We start from the raw sequence: 15,544 nt of genomic DNA, 5'->3' as shown, positions 1-15,544 counted from the left end.
TTGCCCCGCGGCCCCCCCCTCCCCGTCCACGTCCCCAGCTTCCGGAAGTTGGTTTTGTCCAAACATCCGGGCTTCTCCTTTTTGTGTTCCGGCCGATCCCACCTCTTCTCTACCCTGGACGTCTACCTCCCTGAGACCCACATCTTGCCCACTCCTCTGCGCGCGGGGCTAGCGCGGGCTTCAGCGACGGGAGCCCTCAAGGGACATGGCAACTACAGCGGCGCCGGCGGGCGGCGCCCGAAATGGAGCTGGCCCGGAATGGGGAGGGTTCGAAGAAAACATCCAGGTAATGGCCCCAAGGCACCAGCTGCCAGCAACCGGAGGGCCGGCGGTGTCCAGAAGTGTCTTGGGGATTCTCCCTCTGGGCCTGGAAGTCCGCTCCATTTACAAATCTCTCTTCTTTGGGTCTTCGTGCACACTAAAGTCAGTGGGATTAACATTGACCTGAAAGGGCCAGACTAGTACTCCAGCCTGAGGATCTCGGGTTTCTGGGCCCGCCCGAGGCATTAGGAAGAAGGTATTCTTGGAACAAGTTAGGAGGTTGGTCGGGGTCAGGCATGGAGTGGGGTTGGGTGGGATTCACTGGCATTCGCTGAAAACATACTATGTGTATAGTTTTGTTTGGGGCTTAGGAAAGAAGGAAATGGGCACTTTTTCAGCCTTTTAGTCTTTGATAGGTAACGTAGGAGAAAGACACGAATGGAACACTAGTAGGTTTCCCAGGCTAGAAAAGATAGCCAAAGCTAGAAACCAGGCGTTCTGAGAGCATATGAGGGGGAATGGAGTGGCATGATCTGTAGTGATTCCAAGCCGTATCCTCAGCAGTGGAAGAACAAAGCCCTAAACCCTGGGATGAGCAGAGGACTTAATGGATGGAACAGAAAAGTCCTGCACTCTAGGAGCCATTGTCTTCACAGGGGGGAGGCTCAGCTGTGATTGACATGGAGAACATGGATGATACCTCAGGCTCTAGCTTCGAGGATATGGGTGAGCTGCATCAGCGCCTGCGCGAGGAAGAAGTAGACGCTGATGCAGCTGATGCAGCTGCTGCTGAAGAAGAGGATGGAGAGTTCCTGGGCATGAAGGGCTTTAAGGGACAGCTGAGCCGGCAGGTGGCAGATCAGGTAAGCAAGATTGAATCCTCTGCAGGTAGAAAAGTATACCTAGGTATGTCCCGTGTTCTGGAGTTGGTGTTGGTGGTGTTCGCCCCAGGTTGTCCAGTTAGAACCATGTAGAAATCAAACAGAAAATAGGCAACAGGGTCTAGAACCAACAGTACCACAGTACCTATGCCCATCTTCCTTACTTCAGATGTGGCAGGCTGGGAAGAGACAAGCCTCCAGGGCCTTCAGCTTGTACGCCAACATCGACATCCTCAGACCCTACTTTGATGTGGAGCCTGCTCAGGTGCGAAGCAGGTGAGGAGCCTTCTCTTGAAGAAGCTTCCCTCGTAACACCTAGTCCTTCATGCACACTACAATCAGATTTCAAGCCCTCGGCGCTGGTGGGCTCCCTGTCTTCATGACCCCATCACCTCTCATGACTGCACCTGTCACTGAAACAAATAATAATAGCACACCATCTTCCTCCTCTTTTCCATCTAGCTGACTACTCATCTTCCCTCAAAACCTACCTCAGATGTCACTTCCTCTGTTCCACATTCCTCAATCCCATCCCCAGTTTGTTCTCTCCTGGTGTTCCTACAGAACTCTGTGCTTGCCAGCCGGGCATGGTGGCTCACGCCTGTAATCCCAGCACTTTGGGAGGCCGAGGCGGGCGGATCACGAGGTCAGGAGATCGAGACCATCCTGGCTAACACGGTGAAACCCTGTCTCTACTAAAAATGCAAAAACAATTAGCCGGGCATGGTGGCGGGCGCCTGTAGTCCCAGCTACTCGGGAGGCTGAGGCAGGAGAATGGCGTGAACCCGGGAGGCAGAGGCGGAGCTCGCAGTGAGCTGAGATCGTGCCACTGCACTTCAGCTTGGGTAATAGAGCAAGACTCCATCTCAAAAAAAAAAAGAACTCTGCTGCGCTTGCCTCTAATAGACAGCACTTCACCACTGCGATCCTTTCTTATTCCTGGAATCTTCCTCCCAGAGACCAACAGCATCTCAAAAGCAGGCTCTGTCTTGTTTATCTTTTTATTCCCAGCACCAGAACAGTCTCAGAATCAAACTATCAGGCATAGTTTTTGAGTGACTTTTCAAGAACTAGATTTAATCCTGGCTTGGTTTTTTTGTTCATCTTTTAATCAATGCTAATCAAATACCCAGGACCACTCAACAAGTATTTATTAAGCATTTGCTCTGTGCCAGACCCTAAACTAATTGTATCTGGTTCAGTGGTGAAGATAGATGGGAGCCTTGCTCTTGAGTGCAGTTACAGTACAGTACTCATTCTATGATGGGGCAAACGGGAGGGATATGTGAGCTAAAGCAGGTTGGCGGGTGGGACAGGACAAGTTTCCCAGAGGAAGTAAAATCTAACTAAAATCCAAGGTATGATTAGGAGCTAGCCACTTGAGAGAAGGGGGAAGTGACTAAATTTTCATACCACTTCACATATATTTTTCAAGAAAATGCTCGACAGTGCCTGGAGGCACAGATAAGCAGGAAGAGGAGGCGTTTTTACTACGTCCTCAGTAACACCTTTCATTCTAAGCTTTCCATCTAGCCGGCTAGACTTGTCCCAGGGCTTCCTTATTACAGCCCTGAATTCTGGGTACTCTCTGCTGAGGTCTGCCTGTCTTGTCCTGTCTTTGTTTTGTTTTGTTTTGAGATGGAGTCGCACTCTGTCACCCAGGCTGGAGTGCAGTGGCGCGATCTCAGTTCACTGCAACCTCCACCTCCCGGGTTCAAGCGATTCTCCTGCCTCAGCCTCCTGAGTAGCTGCGACTACAGGCGCCCGCCACCATGCCCAGCTAATTTTTTGTATTTTTCATAGAGACAGGGTTTCACCATATTGGCCAGGCTGGCCTCAAACTCCTGACCTTGTGATCTGCCCGCCTCGGCCTCCCAAAGTGCTGGGATTCCAGGCGTGAGCCACCGCGCCCAGCCTGCCTGTCTTTTCAAGGGGAGGGGGCAGATGGATACGTGGTCAGGCCCTCCTTCAAGGCCCAGTAGGGCTGAGTTCTCCATATAGCTGCTGTTTCAGTCAGCTGAGTTTCAGAGGGTTGTCCTTCCTGGAAGTAATTTTAGGGGCAAGGAAATGATTTCCTCATTCCCTGTCTGTCTTTACTACCCTATTCTACCGTGTCATCCAACATGTCTTCTAGGCCAGGCCCCATTCCCTGGAGTTAGAGATGAATAAAATTCAGGCCTTGCCCTCTAGAACCTCATGGCCTCGTGCTGCCTCTGCTTTAATCTCTCCTCTCCTCTCCCAGGCTCCTGGAGTCCATGATCCCTATCAAGATGGTCAACTTCCCCCAGGTGAATAGAGGGTGGCATGTCTGGAGAGCCGGGGGAAGCACCAGGGCAGAGGGTGGGACCACCAGGCAAATCCTGGGAAGCCATAAACAGATGAGCTGTTGTACCCTCCAGCCTGAATGAGTTGGTATATTGACAGAAAATTGCAGGTGAACTCTATGGACCTCTCATGCTGGTCTTCACTCTGGTTGCCATCCTACTGCATGGGATGAAGACGTCTGACACTATTATCGTAAGCAGGACAGACAACTTTGGGGGGGTGGCTACACTAGGTTGAAAGCTGCCTGAGGATAGGATGGTGGAGTGAGACAGGAACAGCCCCTGCGGAAGGCCCTAGGTGAGGCTGAGATCAGAGGCCTCCTAGGACTAAGTAGAGCCTTCACCCCACAGCGGGAGGGCACCCTGATGGGCACAGCCATTGGCACCTGCTTCGGCTACTGGCTGGGAGTCTCATCCTTCATTTACTTCCTTGCCTACCTGTGCAACACCCAGATCACCATGCTGCAGATGTTGGCACTGCTGGTAAGGAGCCAGGTGTGGTGGGCAAGAGTGATGTTAAAAAGAGTATCCAGGCTTTGGTCGGCATCTGTCCGGGGGCCCCAAAGCCTGGAATGGGAGGAGGAGGCCAATGGACCATGTGTTTCCCAGGGTCCCCATGAGGGGCCAGAAACCAGCCCAACCTGAGTGATTTGCCTCTCCACCATCCTCCTTCCCAGGGCTATGGGCTCTTTGGGCACTGCATTGTCCTGTTCATCACCTATAATATCCACCTCCACGCCCTCTTCTACCTCTTCTGGCTGTTGGTGGGTGGACTGTCCACACTGCGCATGGTAAGCTGGGCAAGAGGCTTCCAGGGGTGGGCTGTCCTCCCGGGGAGCTGGGGAAGACAGCCTGGACCTGTCCCTCTCACAAAGAGCCCTAAATGGGAGGGAAGGGCCCAAAGATGGTTCTGCCCTGGGTGGGGGTGTCTTGTCCCCACTCCTCACTTTGGAGCCAGGCCCTTTGAGCTGTATTCTCATGGCCCTAGGTAGCAGTGTTGGTGTCTCGGACCGTGGGCCCCACACAGCGGCTGCTCCTCTGTGGCACCCTGGCTGCCCTACACATGCTCTTCCTGCTCTATCTGCATTTTGCCTACCACAAAGTGGTAGAGGGTAAGTGGCAGGAAGGTCTGGGTGGGGGAGAATGGGAAAGCAGCTGCCTGGAGCAAGAAGCTGGATATGATGGCCGGTGGGCTGGGCCCATCTGACCCTCGCTCACCTTCCGTCTTCCTTCCAGGGATCCTGGACACACTGGAGGGCCCCAACATCCCGCCCATCCAGAGGGTCCCCAGAGACATCCCTGCCGTGCTCCCTGCTGCTCGGCTTCCCACCACCGTTCTCAACACCACAGCCAAAGCTGTTGCGGTGACCCTGCAGTCACACTGACCCCACCTGAAATTCTTGGCCAGTCCTCTTTCCCGCAGCTGCAGAGAGGAGGAAGACTATTAAAGGACAGTCCTGATGACATGTTTCTTAGATGGGGTCTGCAGCTGCCACTGAGCTGTAGCTGCGTAAGTACCTCCTTGATGCCTGTCGGCACTTCTGGAGGGCGCAAGGCCAAGAACTCCTGGCCAGGACTGCAAGGCTCTGCAGCCAGTGCAGAAAATGGGTCAGCTCCTTTGAGAACCCCTCACCACCTACCCCTTCCTTCCTCTTTATCTCTCCCACATTGTCTTGCTAAATATAGACTTGGTAATTAAAATGTTGATTGAAGTCTGGAACTGCAGCGGCTGATCCAGTGGTCCTCCCTGTCATCCCACTTCCTATATACTTTACTGCTCAGTCAACAATGGTAATGTCATATGTTCCCTTCATCATATCCTCACCCAGGCAGGATAAAGGTGGGACAGGCCAGACTACATAGAAGGCAGTGATTGAATATGGAACCTACCCCTGAGGGCAGGGGACACCTGACCCGTGAAGCGGCAGGGAGGCCTCAAGCACAAAAGCCATAAGCCTGATGGAACATTGCAGCCAGCTTGAGTCTGGGCTCAGCTGCACTCGGGAAGCCAAGGAAGCAGTGACAATTGGACAAAACATCCCGACTTAAACCCCGTGTCAAAACAAGGATCTCCTGCACCTGGGCATTGTGGAGATAATTTTCCTGTGGAGCTCAAAATTGAAGCCAAATTTGGCTTTGCCCTGGTGGTACTGGGGCCAGCTCCTTTTAGTTTTTCTGTCTTTCCTCTTAAAACCAACCACCACTCCTAACATAGCACCATCCACCCCCACCACCACCACCTCTTTAATCTGCTCCACTTAATAAGTTAAAATTCAGGTGGCTAAGAGAGGGAATAGGGCCTTTGACCTCCCTTCACTATACTGAATATTATATTTTATGTAAAATAATCATCTTACACTAGTAAATATGGGTCAGCAGCATCTATTCCTTCTAACAATGGGACTAACAGAGGTGCCCTTCATTTGTCTTGCGTTACCCAACTGAGTCCCCCACCACCCTGGCCAGTGGACAAAGTTGTGACAGCACCGCCTGCACCGTGCGGTGTGGCTCAGCCGCCTTCACGTCCTCACCAGTGCCCCAGGGCCCTGGCACCTCCTTTGTATTGGCTGCCCCAGTCTCGCAACACGGACACACCCTCAGATGTCAACTGCCCTGCGTACCTGAGAAGGCGTGGCACCAGGACCTTGCATCTATCAGGCTCCCCTGCCCTAGGGACCCTCTGGGGTACCCTTCTCCCCAGCAGCTCAGGCTGGCTCTGCCCAGCCATGGTTCCTGGGGCCTCCCTGGTGAGGCCGCCATCTTGGCGAGGAGCAAGCGGGGAAGTCCCCCACGGGCCGGGATCCCCACGCACGCTGCGCCTCGAGTCACGGGGGCGGGGGCGAGGCGCGGCGCGGATGAAAGGGCCCTGGGGCCTTCCAAGTAGGAGGGAACAGTGCCCTGGATTCCGGCGAGGGTCTGGACCTTAGGAACGGGGAAGGATGGAAGAATGGGCAGAAGCAGCAGTAACCGTGCCCAACGCCATCTCCACGTGGCGTGCCTCCATTCCGCTCCCCGTCAGCCCTACCCACTCAGCCCTGCCGCCTTCCTTCTGCCAGCTGGCTGACCCCACTCCCAAGGGAAGAGCGGCCTATCGCTCCCAGCTTCTTGCCCTGAACCACCCCGTGTGCGCGAACCTCGCGGACCGGCGTGGCCCTGGCCGGGCAGGGGGCGGGGCGAGCGGCGGTGACGCGGCCGTTGCCATGGGAACTCGCCGCCCGCTCGCTTTCTGGAGCTGGAGCCGGAGCTGCCGCCAGCCGCCCGCCTCAGGCTCTCTCTGCCGGCCGTGCGGCCAGGCCCGCGGGGTGGTCGGGGGGAGCCGGGCGGCAGAGAAGGAGGGAGTGGGTACGGCCTCCTAGCCGGGACTGGTAAGCCGAAGCCCTTGAGCCGCTCGCTGCAGCTGCCGCCGCGACCGCGAGGGACAAGGACAAGCGCGGAGCAGCGCCTGCCCAACCCCCGGAACGCGCACCCGGCCCAAAGGCCAGACACGGACCGTGCGGGCCGCCCCCGCCCCAGCGCCGCCCCACCTCAGCCCGGCCTGCGCCCTGGACGCTTCCGCACCTCGGGCCGGCTCCGGCTCAGTCCCGGTAGCTCTTCTCCGCCTCTGCCGCAGCCGCAGCCTCCGCCACAGCCGCCGCCTCCGCCCCCGGCCCCACTTCGCACGCGACCCCTGCCGGGGCCCCGACCCCAGCCCTATCCCCGGCCCCGCCCGCGGCCCCACCAACCTCCGCTCCGGCCCCGTATCCGGAGGTCCAGCCGTGGGCACGATGCTGCCCAGCTCCATCCAGATTTCGGGGGAGCCGCTGTCCGGCGCCGAGGTGCGGGACATCTGCCGCGGCCTTCGCGACAACGCCGTGCGCCTGCTCTCACTGCGCGGCTGCCGCCTCTGCGACCGTGACTTCGGCCGCATCTGCCGGGCCCTGGCCGGGGCCACGTCCCTGGCGCAGCTCAACCTTAACCTGGGCGTCGTGTCCAGCCCCAGCCGCATCAAGCAGCTGGCTGAGGCTCTGCGGACCAACCGCTCCATCCAGTCCCTCTTGTGAGTGCGCCCCCTCGCAAGGGGGTCCCGGGCACTGCACCCCTCCATACACTCCCCTGGCACCTCCTGTTCCTCCACACTTCTTCCAGTACCATGCCACCTTCACATGCCTTATGCACGTAACACCGTGCCTCGGCCCATGCCTTCACAGCACCCTCCAAGCACACGCTTGGACTTTGCACGCGCGACCCTACCCGTGTTCGGATACCCACCACTTCCTGACAGGAGGTGGGGGCCGTACCTCCCCACCTAATCATCTGCATTTACTTCACTGGGGCAGCTCCTCGGTTCCCAAGGGGGAATATCCCCGTGGGGACGAGAGCCCTGCCCACTGCAGAGTTCCAGTCCACCACCCACCCACCCCTTTTCTGCCCCTCCCTGGCAATGTCCTGGATCCCTGCCCCAGAAAACAAACCGAATTCTCCCTCTACCTGTATTCCCTGAGAATCTAGAACTTTCCTTCTCCTTTTCCAGGACTCTCAAGTGCGGTGACTGAGTGCCCTCCCCATACCTAGGGCTGACAGAAGTGAAAGTGCCCCTTTCCCATGTAGATAGGGCCTAGGACTGCAGTAACCCTGCTCTCTCACTCTCCTCCAGCCTGCATGGGAGCCCCCTGACAGATGCGGGGCTGGCCTTGCTGAACCCAGCCCTGGCCCTCCACCCTGCCCTCGTGGCTCTGGACCTGGGGGACTGCATGCTGGGTGATGAAGCCATCAACCTCATCTGTGGCCTCCTGCCCCCAGACGGGGCCAAATCTGGTGAGCAGGACCCTGTTGAGGGTTTGGGCTAGTGTGGCAGTGATGAAAATTGAAATGCAGAGGGAAGGGGGTGTGGCCCCAGAGCTCTGATGATGTGGGTGAGAACGTCTTTCTACTCTCAGGAAGGGGCAGGATGGGGGGGCAGCATGGAGACTCAGGAATCCAGGCTGGGGCAGGCAGAGGAAGCATGGGCTTCCTTAATGGCTCTTGACCTCTATGGTGGGGGTAAGGTGGTGCCCAGCCAGTAGGGACACCCCAGAGACACAGGGACGGTGGGGAAGGGCTCGAGGAGGGCTTAACCCTCCCTATTCTGGTTTCTTGCTATGATGCTGTCCAGGCTTGAAGGAGCTAACGCTGAGTGCCAACCCTGGCATCACCCCTAAGGGCTGGAGCCGCCTCGCCATTGCTGTGGCCCACAGCTCCCAGGTCCGCGTCCTCAATCTGGATTACAACCCCCTGGGTGAGGCTCAAGAATACCCCCTTGGGCTCTGACTGCCTCATGCCCTATCCAAGAGCCTGGGACCATCAGTTGACATGGTAACCCGTACACTGGGAGAGGGAAGAGAAAGGAGAGCCCCCAGGGGTCAAGGAGATAGCTTTGTGGAGGACCAGGTGACCAACAAATAGATCAAAGCATCAGTCACCACCCGTGGGCCTAACTTGCCTCATGCCTTCACTCACCAATCACAATGATCCATCCCTTCCTGACCACCACCAATTGTCCATGTTTCCTTGGCCAGGGGTTAGTATCTAAAGTTGTTAAGGCAATGGGGAAGCTATCTGTAAGGATTAGCAGGCATGTGTATGAATGTGTGCACGTGTGTTGTCTCCCTAGGTGACCATGTGGCAGGAATGCTGGCTGTAGCTGTGGCCTCTAGTCGTACCCTAGAGGTCCTAGACTTGGAGGGCACAGGGCTCACCAACCAGTCAGCTCAGGTGGGAAGTCGTCATGTTTGGGAACGGCCAGGGGATGGGGTGGAGGTTAGCTTATGTGTCTGGTGACATACCTAAGGGGTGGCAGGTTGGGGTCTGAGGACCTGCCTTAACTGTGTTCATCCTTTTCCATATTCTTCCCCATTTCAGACCCTGCTGGACATGGTAGAAAATTACCCCACAGCTTTGCGGAGCCTGGTGTTGGCTGAGAACAGCATTAGCCCAGAGCTGCAGCAACAGATCTGTGACCTCCTCTCTGAGGGAGAGGAGGAGGAGGAAGTGGCAGGAGGGGCTGGCGACACCCAGGAATGGGAGAGAGGGCGGGAGCCTGCTGCCCACCAGAGGGGCAGCAGCTCCTGGATGTGCCCCAGCGGTAAGAACCCAGAGGGTTGATCAGAGGCTGGGGACAAGGGAGAGTGGGTATGCAGAACCTAGGCTCTCACCTATCTGTGGTCCCCACTGGAGGAAGGAATGGTAGTCTGAACACTCCTCTGCCCTTCCACAGATCCCAGCTCTCAGATGGTGCTAATGACGTCAGGACTAGGGGACAGTCTGTTGGCTGAGACCGAGATGTGACTCTCTACTGGGCCTCTGCACACCATTTCACTTGTCTATGTCCCAAGCACCTTGCCCCAGGTATCGGGGTCAGGCCCTGGGACTTGGGAGGGAACTGGGGTCAGGGGCTGCGTGGGGGCTCTGGCAGCTCCTAGCAGTGTGGTGGGAAGGAAGCTCTGGAAGCTGTGACTGAGCAACAGCCTTGGGAGGCACTTGAACCCACGGCAATGCCTTTGAACTTGGCAGCTCTGGCTGCAACCCGCTGGCTCGGAAAAGATTTTATGAACTCCACAACCTGTCGTGTGGCTGTAGTCACTGGGGGCCGGCAGTAGGGGAGGAATTGGAACTACCAGTAAGCACCACTAGGGGGCAGTAGCATCGCACAGCCCAAGCTCTAAACTGCGTGAACTGGTCCCGAATCCCAAAATAGGCCTGGCCAGGCCTCGACCCGGGCTTCTGGGGCAACACCTTACACTAGCCCCATAAACATCTGGTCCCTGCCTCCGAGGGAGGACTCAGGGACCCTGCTAAGGTTATTTAAGGTGCCCCCTCTCCCACTCCCTGATGCTCTGTGCCTAGGGAAACCCTAGGCAGAGTGGGACGAGGGGGAGTCACTAGTCAACTAGGATGAGACTAGGACTGGGAATACTTACAAATAGGGAGAAGAGTGGGAGAGGGAAGGTCATTAAGACAAGTTAGGCCATACCAGTAAAATAGTTTTATTTGATTTTAAAATAGTCATCAATGTGAAAATTTCCCAAAGCTTAGAGTAACAGTCTAGAGCCAAGGTTGGGAGTGGGGGCCAGGCCTCACCCAGAGCCCAGCTTGAGGCCCCTGAGCCCCACCCTCCTTTCCAGAGGGAGGGAAGAGACAGCTGAGGGGGCCCTGAGTCAGTCCCCTCCCTCGTCCCCAAGGCCAGCTGTGCCGGGCCCCTGGAGGGCAACAGCTCACGTGGAGGACTAGGGGGGAAAGCAAACAGGTAGGAAACAGAAATGAGGTTAACAATTATACCATCACCCCCCCCCCAAAAAAAAAATAACAAAACTTGTGACTATGAAAGGAGGATGGAAGATGAATACTGATAAACTCCTCAGCTCCCCAGAACAGCCCAGTCTGGGCTGGGTTGGGCTGACTGGAGGAAAAGTCTTGAGACCCAACTGCATGTTACCTCTGAAGAATATTCTAAGAAAAGGGGAAAACCATGAGGCAAGCTGCTGCAGTCAGTCAATGCAGCTGACAGGCCTGGCATGGCCCACCTGACCCCACCCACACAGGGAACAGCTGTGTGGGTCTGGATAGAGGAGAGGTCAAGGGCTTGGACTGGGGACCCTGAGCTGCCAAGGTGTGGGGCCTCCTTGCAGTCCCGGTGCAGCAATGGCAGGAAGGCCAGCAGGGGCCCTAGTTGAGCAGGTTGCCCTGCTCCTGGGCCTGGGTCAGGCTGTCCTTGCGGTGCAGGTGGTGAACCCCCATCCTCTTGGGGCTGCGCTGGGGGCGACTGGAGCTGGGGAGTGGCCAGGCCCTGCCCTCAGTGTGGGAAGTGCCTGGCCCCTCCTCTGTGCCACTGTTAATGGGCAGCAGGCTCTGGCGCTCTTCCTCAGGACTGATGGGCAGGTTCAGCTCTTCTTCTTCCTCCCTGGGAAAGCCAGAGTCAGGTTCGGTGGGTAGCAAAAGCTCACTCTCTTCGGGTCGGGGAGCAGGTGCCTGGACCACCTCATCTCTGTCAGCGGGGCTATGGGCAAAATGGCGCTGCAGCTCAGGGAGGGCGTCATGTCCAAAGGCTGTGCGCTGGGCCACAGCGGCAGGTGGCGGAGTACGGTCCACAAATGCCCGCTGCCAGCTGACCAGCAGGTCCTCTTCAGAGCTGGCAGAGCTAGCTGGGGCACTGAGTGTTAGGGGCGCTGGGCTGGGTTGGTGGTGGGGTGAGGCCTGGGCCGAGGCAGGGGTGCTGGGCACTGGGCTGGGGCGGGCCCGCTCACTCCCCTCCTCTACCAGGCTCAGGGAAATGGCCTGGCGGGTAGCGTAAGTGCAGTTGGGCAGGGGGCTGTTGCGGGGGATCCGAACCTTATCCTCAGAGAACTCTATTACCCTGCGGCCAGGATACAGTGGGTGTGGTGGAGACGGGGTTGGGTAGGGGCTCAGCTTCTCAAAGGCTGGCAGGGGCAACTCTTCCTCCGGGGAGCCCCTGGCAGTACCCAGAGAGTGGCACTCCCCATTGGGTTGTGGGGTGGGGCTGCCAGGGGCCGGGGGACTGGCTGGATCACCTGGGACACCCTCGCTCATGTCCACATGCACAAAGACATCCTCAGCCAAGGGGCGCCCGGCGCTGCCTGACTGGGCTGAATTGAGCAGTAGAGACTCCGGCTTCTCTAACACTCGGGCAATGACCGAGGTAGGCACCACAGCCCCTGGGGCTAGACTGGGAGCAGGACCTGGGCTGGCAGCTTCTTGACCACTGTGCAGATGTTTCCGAACCATGTCTTGTAGCTCACAGGGCAGCTGAGGTAAAAGAGCAGGAAAGAGAGACATCAATGATCGCAGCCAAAGACAACTTGACTCATGGCGAAAGTAATGGCTCCCACATTTAAGTACCTCTGTGTACTCAGCACTCCACTATCTCCTGTTCTTACAGCATGCCAGTGTGTATACCCTCACTTCACAGACACATAGGCCTGGAGAGGGGACGACAACTCGAAGCTTTGGTTAACTTGGCCAGGATTTAAACCCAGATCTGCTGCTGCAGCCGGCATGTTCTCAAACTTCTATCTCCTGGCTTCTGCCCAAACCATACTTAAGTTTGGAGAATCTGGCCGGGCGCGGTGGCTCACGCTTGTAATCCCAGCACTTTGGGAGGCTGAGGCGGGCGGATCACGAGGTCAGGAGATCGAGACCACGGTGAAACCCCATCTCTACTAAAAATACAAAAAATTAGCCGGGCGTGGTGGCGGGCGCCTGTAGTCCCAGCTATTCGGAGAGGCTGAGGCAGGAGAATGGCGTGAACCCGGGAGGCGGAGCTTGCAGTGAGCTGAGATTGCGCCACTGCACTCCAGCCTGGGCGACACAGCGAGACTCCGCCTCAAAAAAAAAAAAAAAAAAAAAAAAAAAAAAAAAAAAAAAGTTTGGAGAATCTGTATAGACCAGTAGCCTTAGAAATACCTCTACTTCTGGGCCGGGCACAGTGGCTCACGCCTGTAATCCCAGCACTTTGGGAGGCCGAGGTGGGGGGATCACAAGGTCAGAAGATCGAGACCATCCTGGCTAACACAATGAAACCCCATCTCTACTAAAAAGACAAAAAAATTAGCCAGGCGTGGTGGCGGGCGCCTATAATTCCAGCTACTTGGGAGGCTGAAGCAGGAGAATTGCTTGAAGGCGGGAGGCGGAGGTTGCAGTGAGCCGAGATTGTGCCACTGCACTCCAGCCTGGGCGACAGAGCAAGACTCCATCTCAAAAAAAAAAAAAAAAAAGAAATACCTCTACTTCTTCTACTTCTGCAGGCCACATCAACCTTGGGCCTGAAGCTGTGGGGTCTAGAGTTTACCCCTTGGGGTAACATGATCAGATGGGCCTAATCCTGTCTTAGTACTCTTTGGGCAGATAGCTCTGACTACCCTCTCCTTCCTGCCTGGGATCTTCTCTCTCTGTCTCTGTTACAGAAACCAACAGGTCTGGCCCCCCAGAACTAGTGATTGGCCCTAGACAGTACATGGGACACCAACCAGTGGCAGAGTTGACTGGCTTGAGAGGTGACATGGAGGCAAGAGGAGGGCAAAGTGGGAAGGGGAGGACAGAGAGGTGCAGAAACTGGTTAGAGGAGTCCTATAGTGGCCGGAATGGTCTGTGTGGGCAGGGTGGGGGTGAGTTCTACTCACATCGGCAAACTTGTGGTTTCGGAAGTGGGACTTGTTACACTTGAGGAGCTGTACAGCCAGGTTGCAGTCCAGCCGGTACCGCTCCTACAGACACAGACCTATTTCAGAGCCCGGCCCAGCCCTCTCCAAGGAAGCAGGGCTGAGCCAGGACAAAGCTAGCCCCAGGTGAGGAAGGCCCAAGTAGTGAAGCGCACATACGTTGAGCTCTTCCAGCTTGTTGATGGTGTTCTTGGCATCCAGCAGCTTGTTGGTCAGCTCCACAATCTCCCAGTCCAGCGTCTTCCTATCCATTTCAGCCTTCTTGATCTGAGGCAAAGACTTGAGGTTAACCCAGCCCACACCCTAGCCAGCCCTTCCTCTCCCTCCACCTCCTCCCATCCTGGAGACACAAGAGGCCACAGGTGCTAGGGCAGCCAAGGCGGACAGAGCAGAGACAAATGACGGACAGAAGGAGACTGGGCATCTCTCCCGCTCTCTGGACTGGCTGTGGGGTGGGGGCTTTCTTAGCATGACCTCCTGCCACCTGGGCCCAGGACACAGGCAGTATAAGAGCTGTCCATCCCCTGAGGTTCCAGGGGCTCTGGGCACCAGGCAAGGCAGCTGGCACCTCAAAGGCAGTAACTGCAAACCAGGGGGCTGAAGCCTCCTATGTGTGCAGCTGTTTCCAGCATCAGGCTAGGAGAGGGAAGGGAAGCAGGGCTCGGTGGCAGCCAGGGCGCCTTGTTGAGCAGGGAGCAAGCTGCAGGCTCAAAAGTAGCCTTCTGATCTCCACTTCAGGGACTGGATCTGCAGCCTCCCCTCCCCGCCCACAGCCTGGGCTTGCTGCCACTGCAGCCAAGAAGCTTTGGGTGTTCAGTGGAGACATCAATCAGTACCTCTACCAGAGCCAAGGGCAGAGCAGGCTAGGCTCCCCAGCTCTCTCCTGGGAGGGAGGCATTGACTGTTAAACGGGCCTCATACAGGGAAGAGAAAGGAGCGGGTGTACTCAAGGGGCACAGGGTAATAGCCAGGGCCCACAATCCCAGATCTCAGCTGAGGAGAAGGCCAGGGCAAGGGAGAAGACACACAAACTCAGACGCAACTGCAAAAATCCAGCTGTGGCTAAGAGAGGCCTGAGAGGAGAGTGCAGCAGCAACGGTGGCAGCATGAGGGGGAGACGAGGAAAGAAGAGAAACGGTGTGAGCATTAAGACAGTCTTGACTTGCAGAGCACACTGCAGTACCCCCACCACTGCCCCATCCCCCCTTCTCCCCCAAGCCCCAGGGCAGAGTGGCATTCCCCTGGCAAATCCTGGCCCCCTGCTATGCTATGAGCACAATGTCCGCCAAGCTGCCCTCCCAGATTACCAGTGTGTGCAGCTTGTCCTCCAACTCCTGGTTGGTCCGCTGGGAAGCCGTGTAGCTGTTCTGCAGCCTGAAAAGGGATAATACAAGGCACATCCCTGGGTCAAGATCCTGTTCTTCAGGCTCTGTTCAGCCTCCCCGATAGGGGATCTTGAATATGTCATTCTCCCTCAAGAACTTCAGTTTTCTAATAGGAATCAGATGATCTCTGAGGCATCTTCCAGCTAACCTCCTATGAAAGGAGAATGTGTGTATGTGCGTGCGTTTGTGTGTGTGTGTGTGTGTGTGTGTGTGTGTGTGTGTGTATGTCTGGCCCCTCATTCCCACACCTGCGGAACTTATCCTTAAATTTGTCCAGTTCCTCGCGGCTCTGGCCCAGCTCCAGCTCCAGGCAGTCCTGCCCGATTTCCAGCTCACGTTCCAGGGCCTCAGTGCGTCTGGTGGCGGAGGCCAGGCGCCGGCGAAGCTCTTCATTCTCCTGCTGCAAGAGCCTGGCAGGGTGTTGTGGGATCAAGGGCAGAGGGGTATGAGAGATAGAAGGGCACGCCTTGGAGCTCCAGAGTGGGCTCAGGAAGGAAGGGATG

At 56.7% G+C, this 15,544-nt stretch overlaps 3 protein-coding genes across 19 annotated transcripts in view; 2 read left to right on the top strand and 1 right to left on the bottom strand.

Annotated features, from left to right (window-relative positions):
- The first annotated feature begins 59 nt into the window (after nucleotides 1–59).
- On the top strand, nucleotides 60–5,186 carry YIPF3 (Yip1 domain family member 3). 3 transcript variants are annotated; one of them, XM_032140802.2, is made up of 9 exons: nucleotides 60–286; nucleotides 918–1,124; nucleotides 1,312–1,418; nucleotides 3,385–3,430; nucleotides 3,567–3,659; nucleotides 3,818–3,949; nucleotides 4,144–4,257; nucleotides 4,455–4,578; nucleotides 4,703–5,186. In XM_032140802.2, exons 1-9 carry the CDS (start codon nucleotides 206–208, stop codon nucleotides 4,849–4,851), a joined length of 1,053 nt encoding a protein of 350 aa, XP_031996693.1. In that variant the 5' UTR covers nucleotides 60–205; the 3' UTR covers nucleotides 4,852–5,186. The 3 variants fall into 3 exon arrangements, with proteins under 3 accessions (XP_031996693.1, XP_031996695.1, XP_031996694.1); XM_032140804.2 differs by having other exon boundaries at nucleotides 170–286; nucleotides 823–1,124; XM_032140803.2 differs by having other exon boundaries at nucleotides 207–286; nucleotides 826–1,124.
- A 1,504-nt stretch (nucleotides 5,187–6,690) lies between these two features.
- Nucleotides 6,691–10,039, top strand: LRRC73 (leucine rich repeat containing 73). The gene is made up of 6 exons (XM_032140797.2): nucleotides 6,691–7,502; nucleotides 8,100–8,260; nucleotides 8,598–8,720; nucleotides 9,096–9,196; nucleotides 9,344–9,566; nucleotides 9,699–10,039. The coding sequence occupies exons 1-6, from the start codon at nucleotides 7,231–7,233 to the stop codon at nucleotides 9,767–9,769; spliced, it is 951 nt and encodes a 316-aa protein (XP_031996688.1). The 5' UTR covers nucleotides 6,691–7,230; the 3' UTR covers nucleotides 9,770–10,039.
- Nucleotides 10,040–10,451: 412 nt separating this feature from the next.
- Nucleotides 10,452–15,544, bottom strand: part of TJAP1 (tight junction associated protein 1) — a 30,368-nt gene continuing 25,275 nt past the window's right edge. For 9 of the 15 annotated variants that reach the window (XM_032140788.2, XM_032140784.2, XM_032140785.2 and 6 more), the window contains 6 exons: nucleotides 15,290–15,451; nucleotides 14,964–15,030; nucleotides 14,700–14,729; nucleotides 13,816–13,923; nucleotides 13,618–13,701; nucleotides 10,452–12,244 (listed from right to left, as the gene is read on the bottom strand). In XM_032140788.2, the coding sequence (XP_031996679.1) occupies nucleotides 11,147–12,244; nucleotides 13,618–13,701; nucleotides 13,816–13,923; nucleotides 14,700–14,729; nucleotides 14,964–15,030; nucleotides 15,290–15,451 (1,549 nt within the window). In that variant the 3' untranslated portion in view covers nucleotides 10,452–11,146. The remainder of the gene's footprint in view (nucleotides 12,245–13,617; nucleotides 13,702–13,815; nucleotides 13,924–14,699; nucleotides 14,730–14,963; nucleotides 15,031–15,289; nucleotides 15,452–15,544) is intronic. The other 6 variants (XM_032140796.2, XM_032140794.2, XM_032140795.2 and 3 more) reach the window with 1 other exon arrangement.

This window comes from Hylobates moloch, unplaced genomic scaffold, assembly GCF_009828535.3.
Source record: "Hylobates moloch isolate HMO894 unplaced genomic scaffold, HMol_V3 SCAFFOLD_20, whole genome shotgun sequence".
NCBI classification, from domain to species: domain Eukaryota; kingdom Metazoa; phylum Chordata; class Mammalia; order Primates; family Hylobatidae; genus Hylobates; species Hylobates moloch.
Note: the sequence above shows the minus strand (reverse complement) of the source record. Positions and strands in the feature narration are given on the sequence as shown.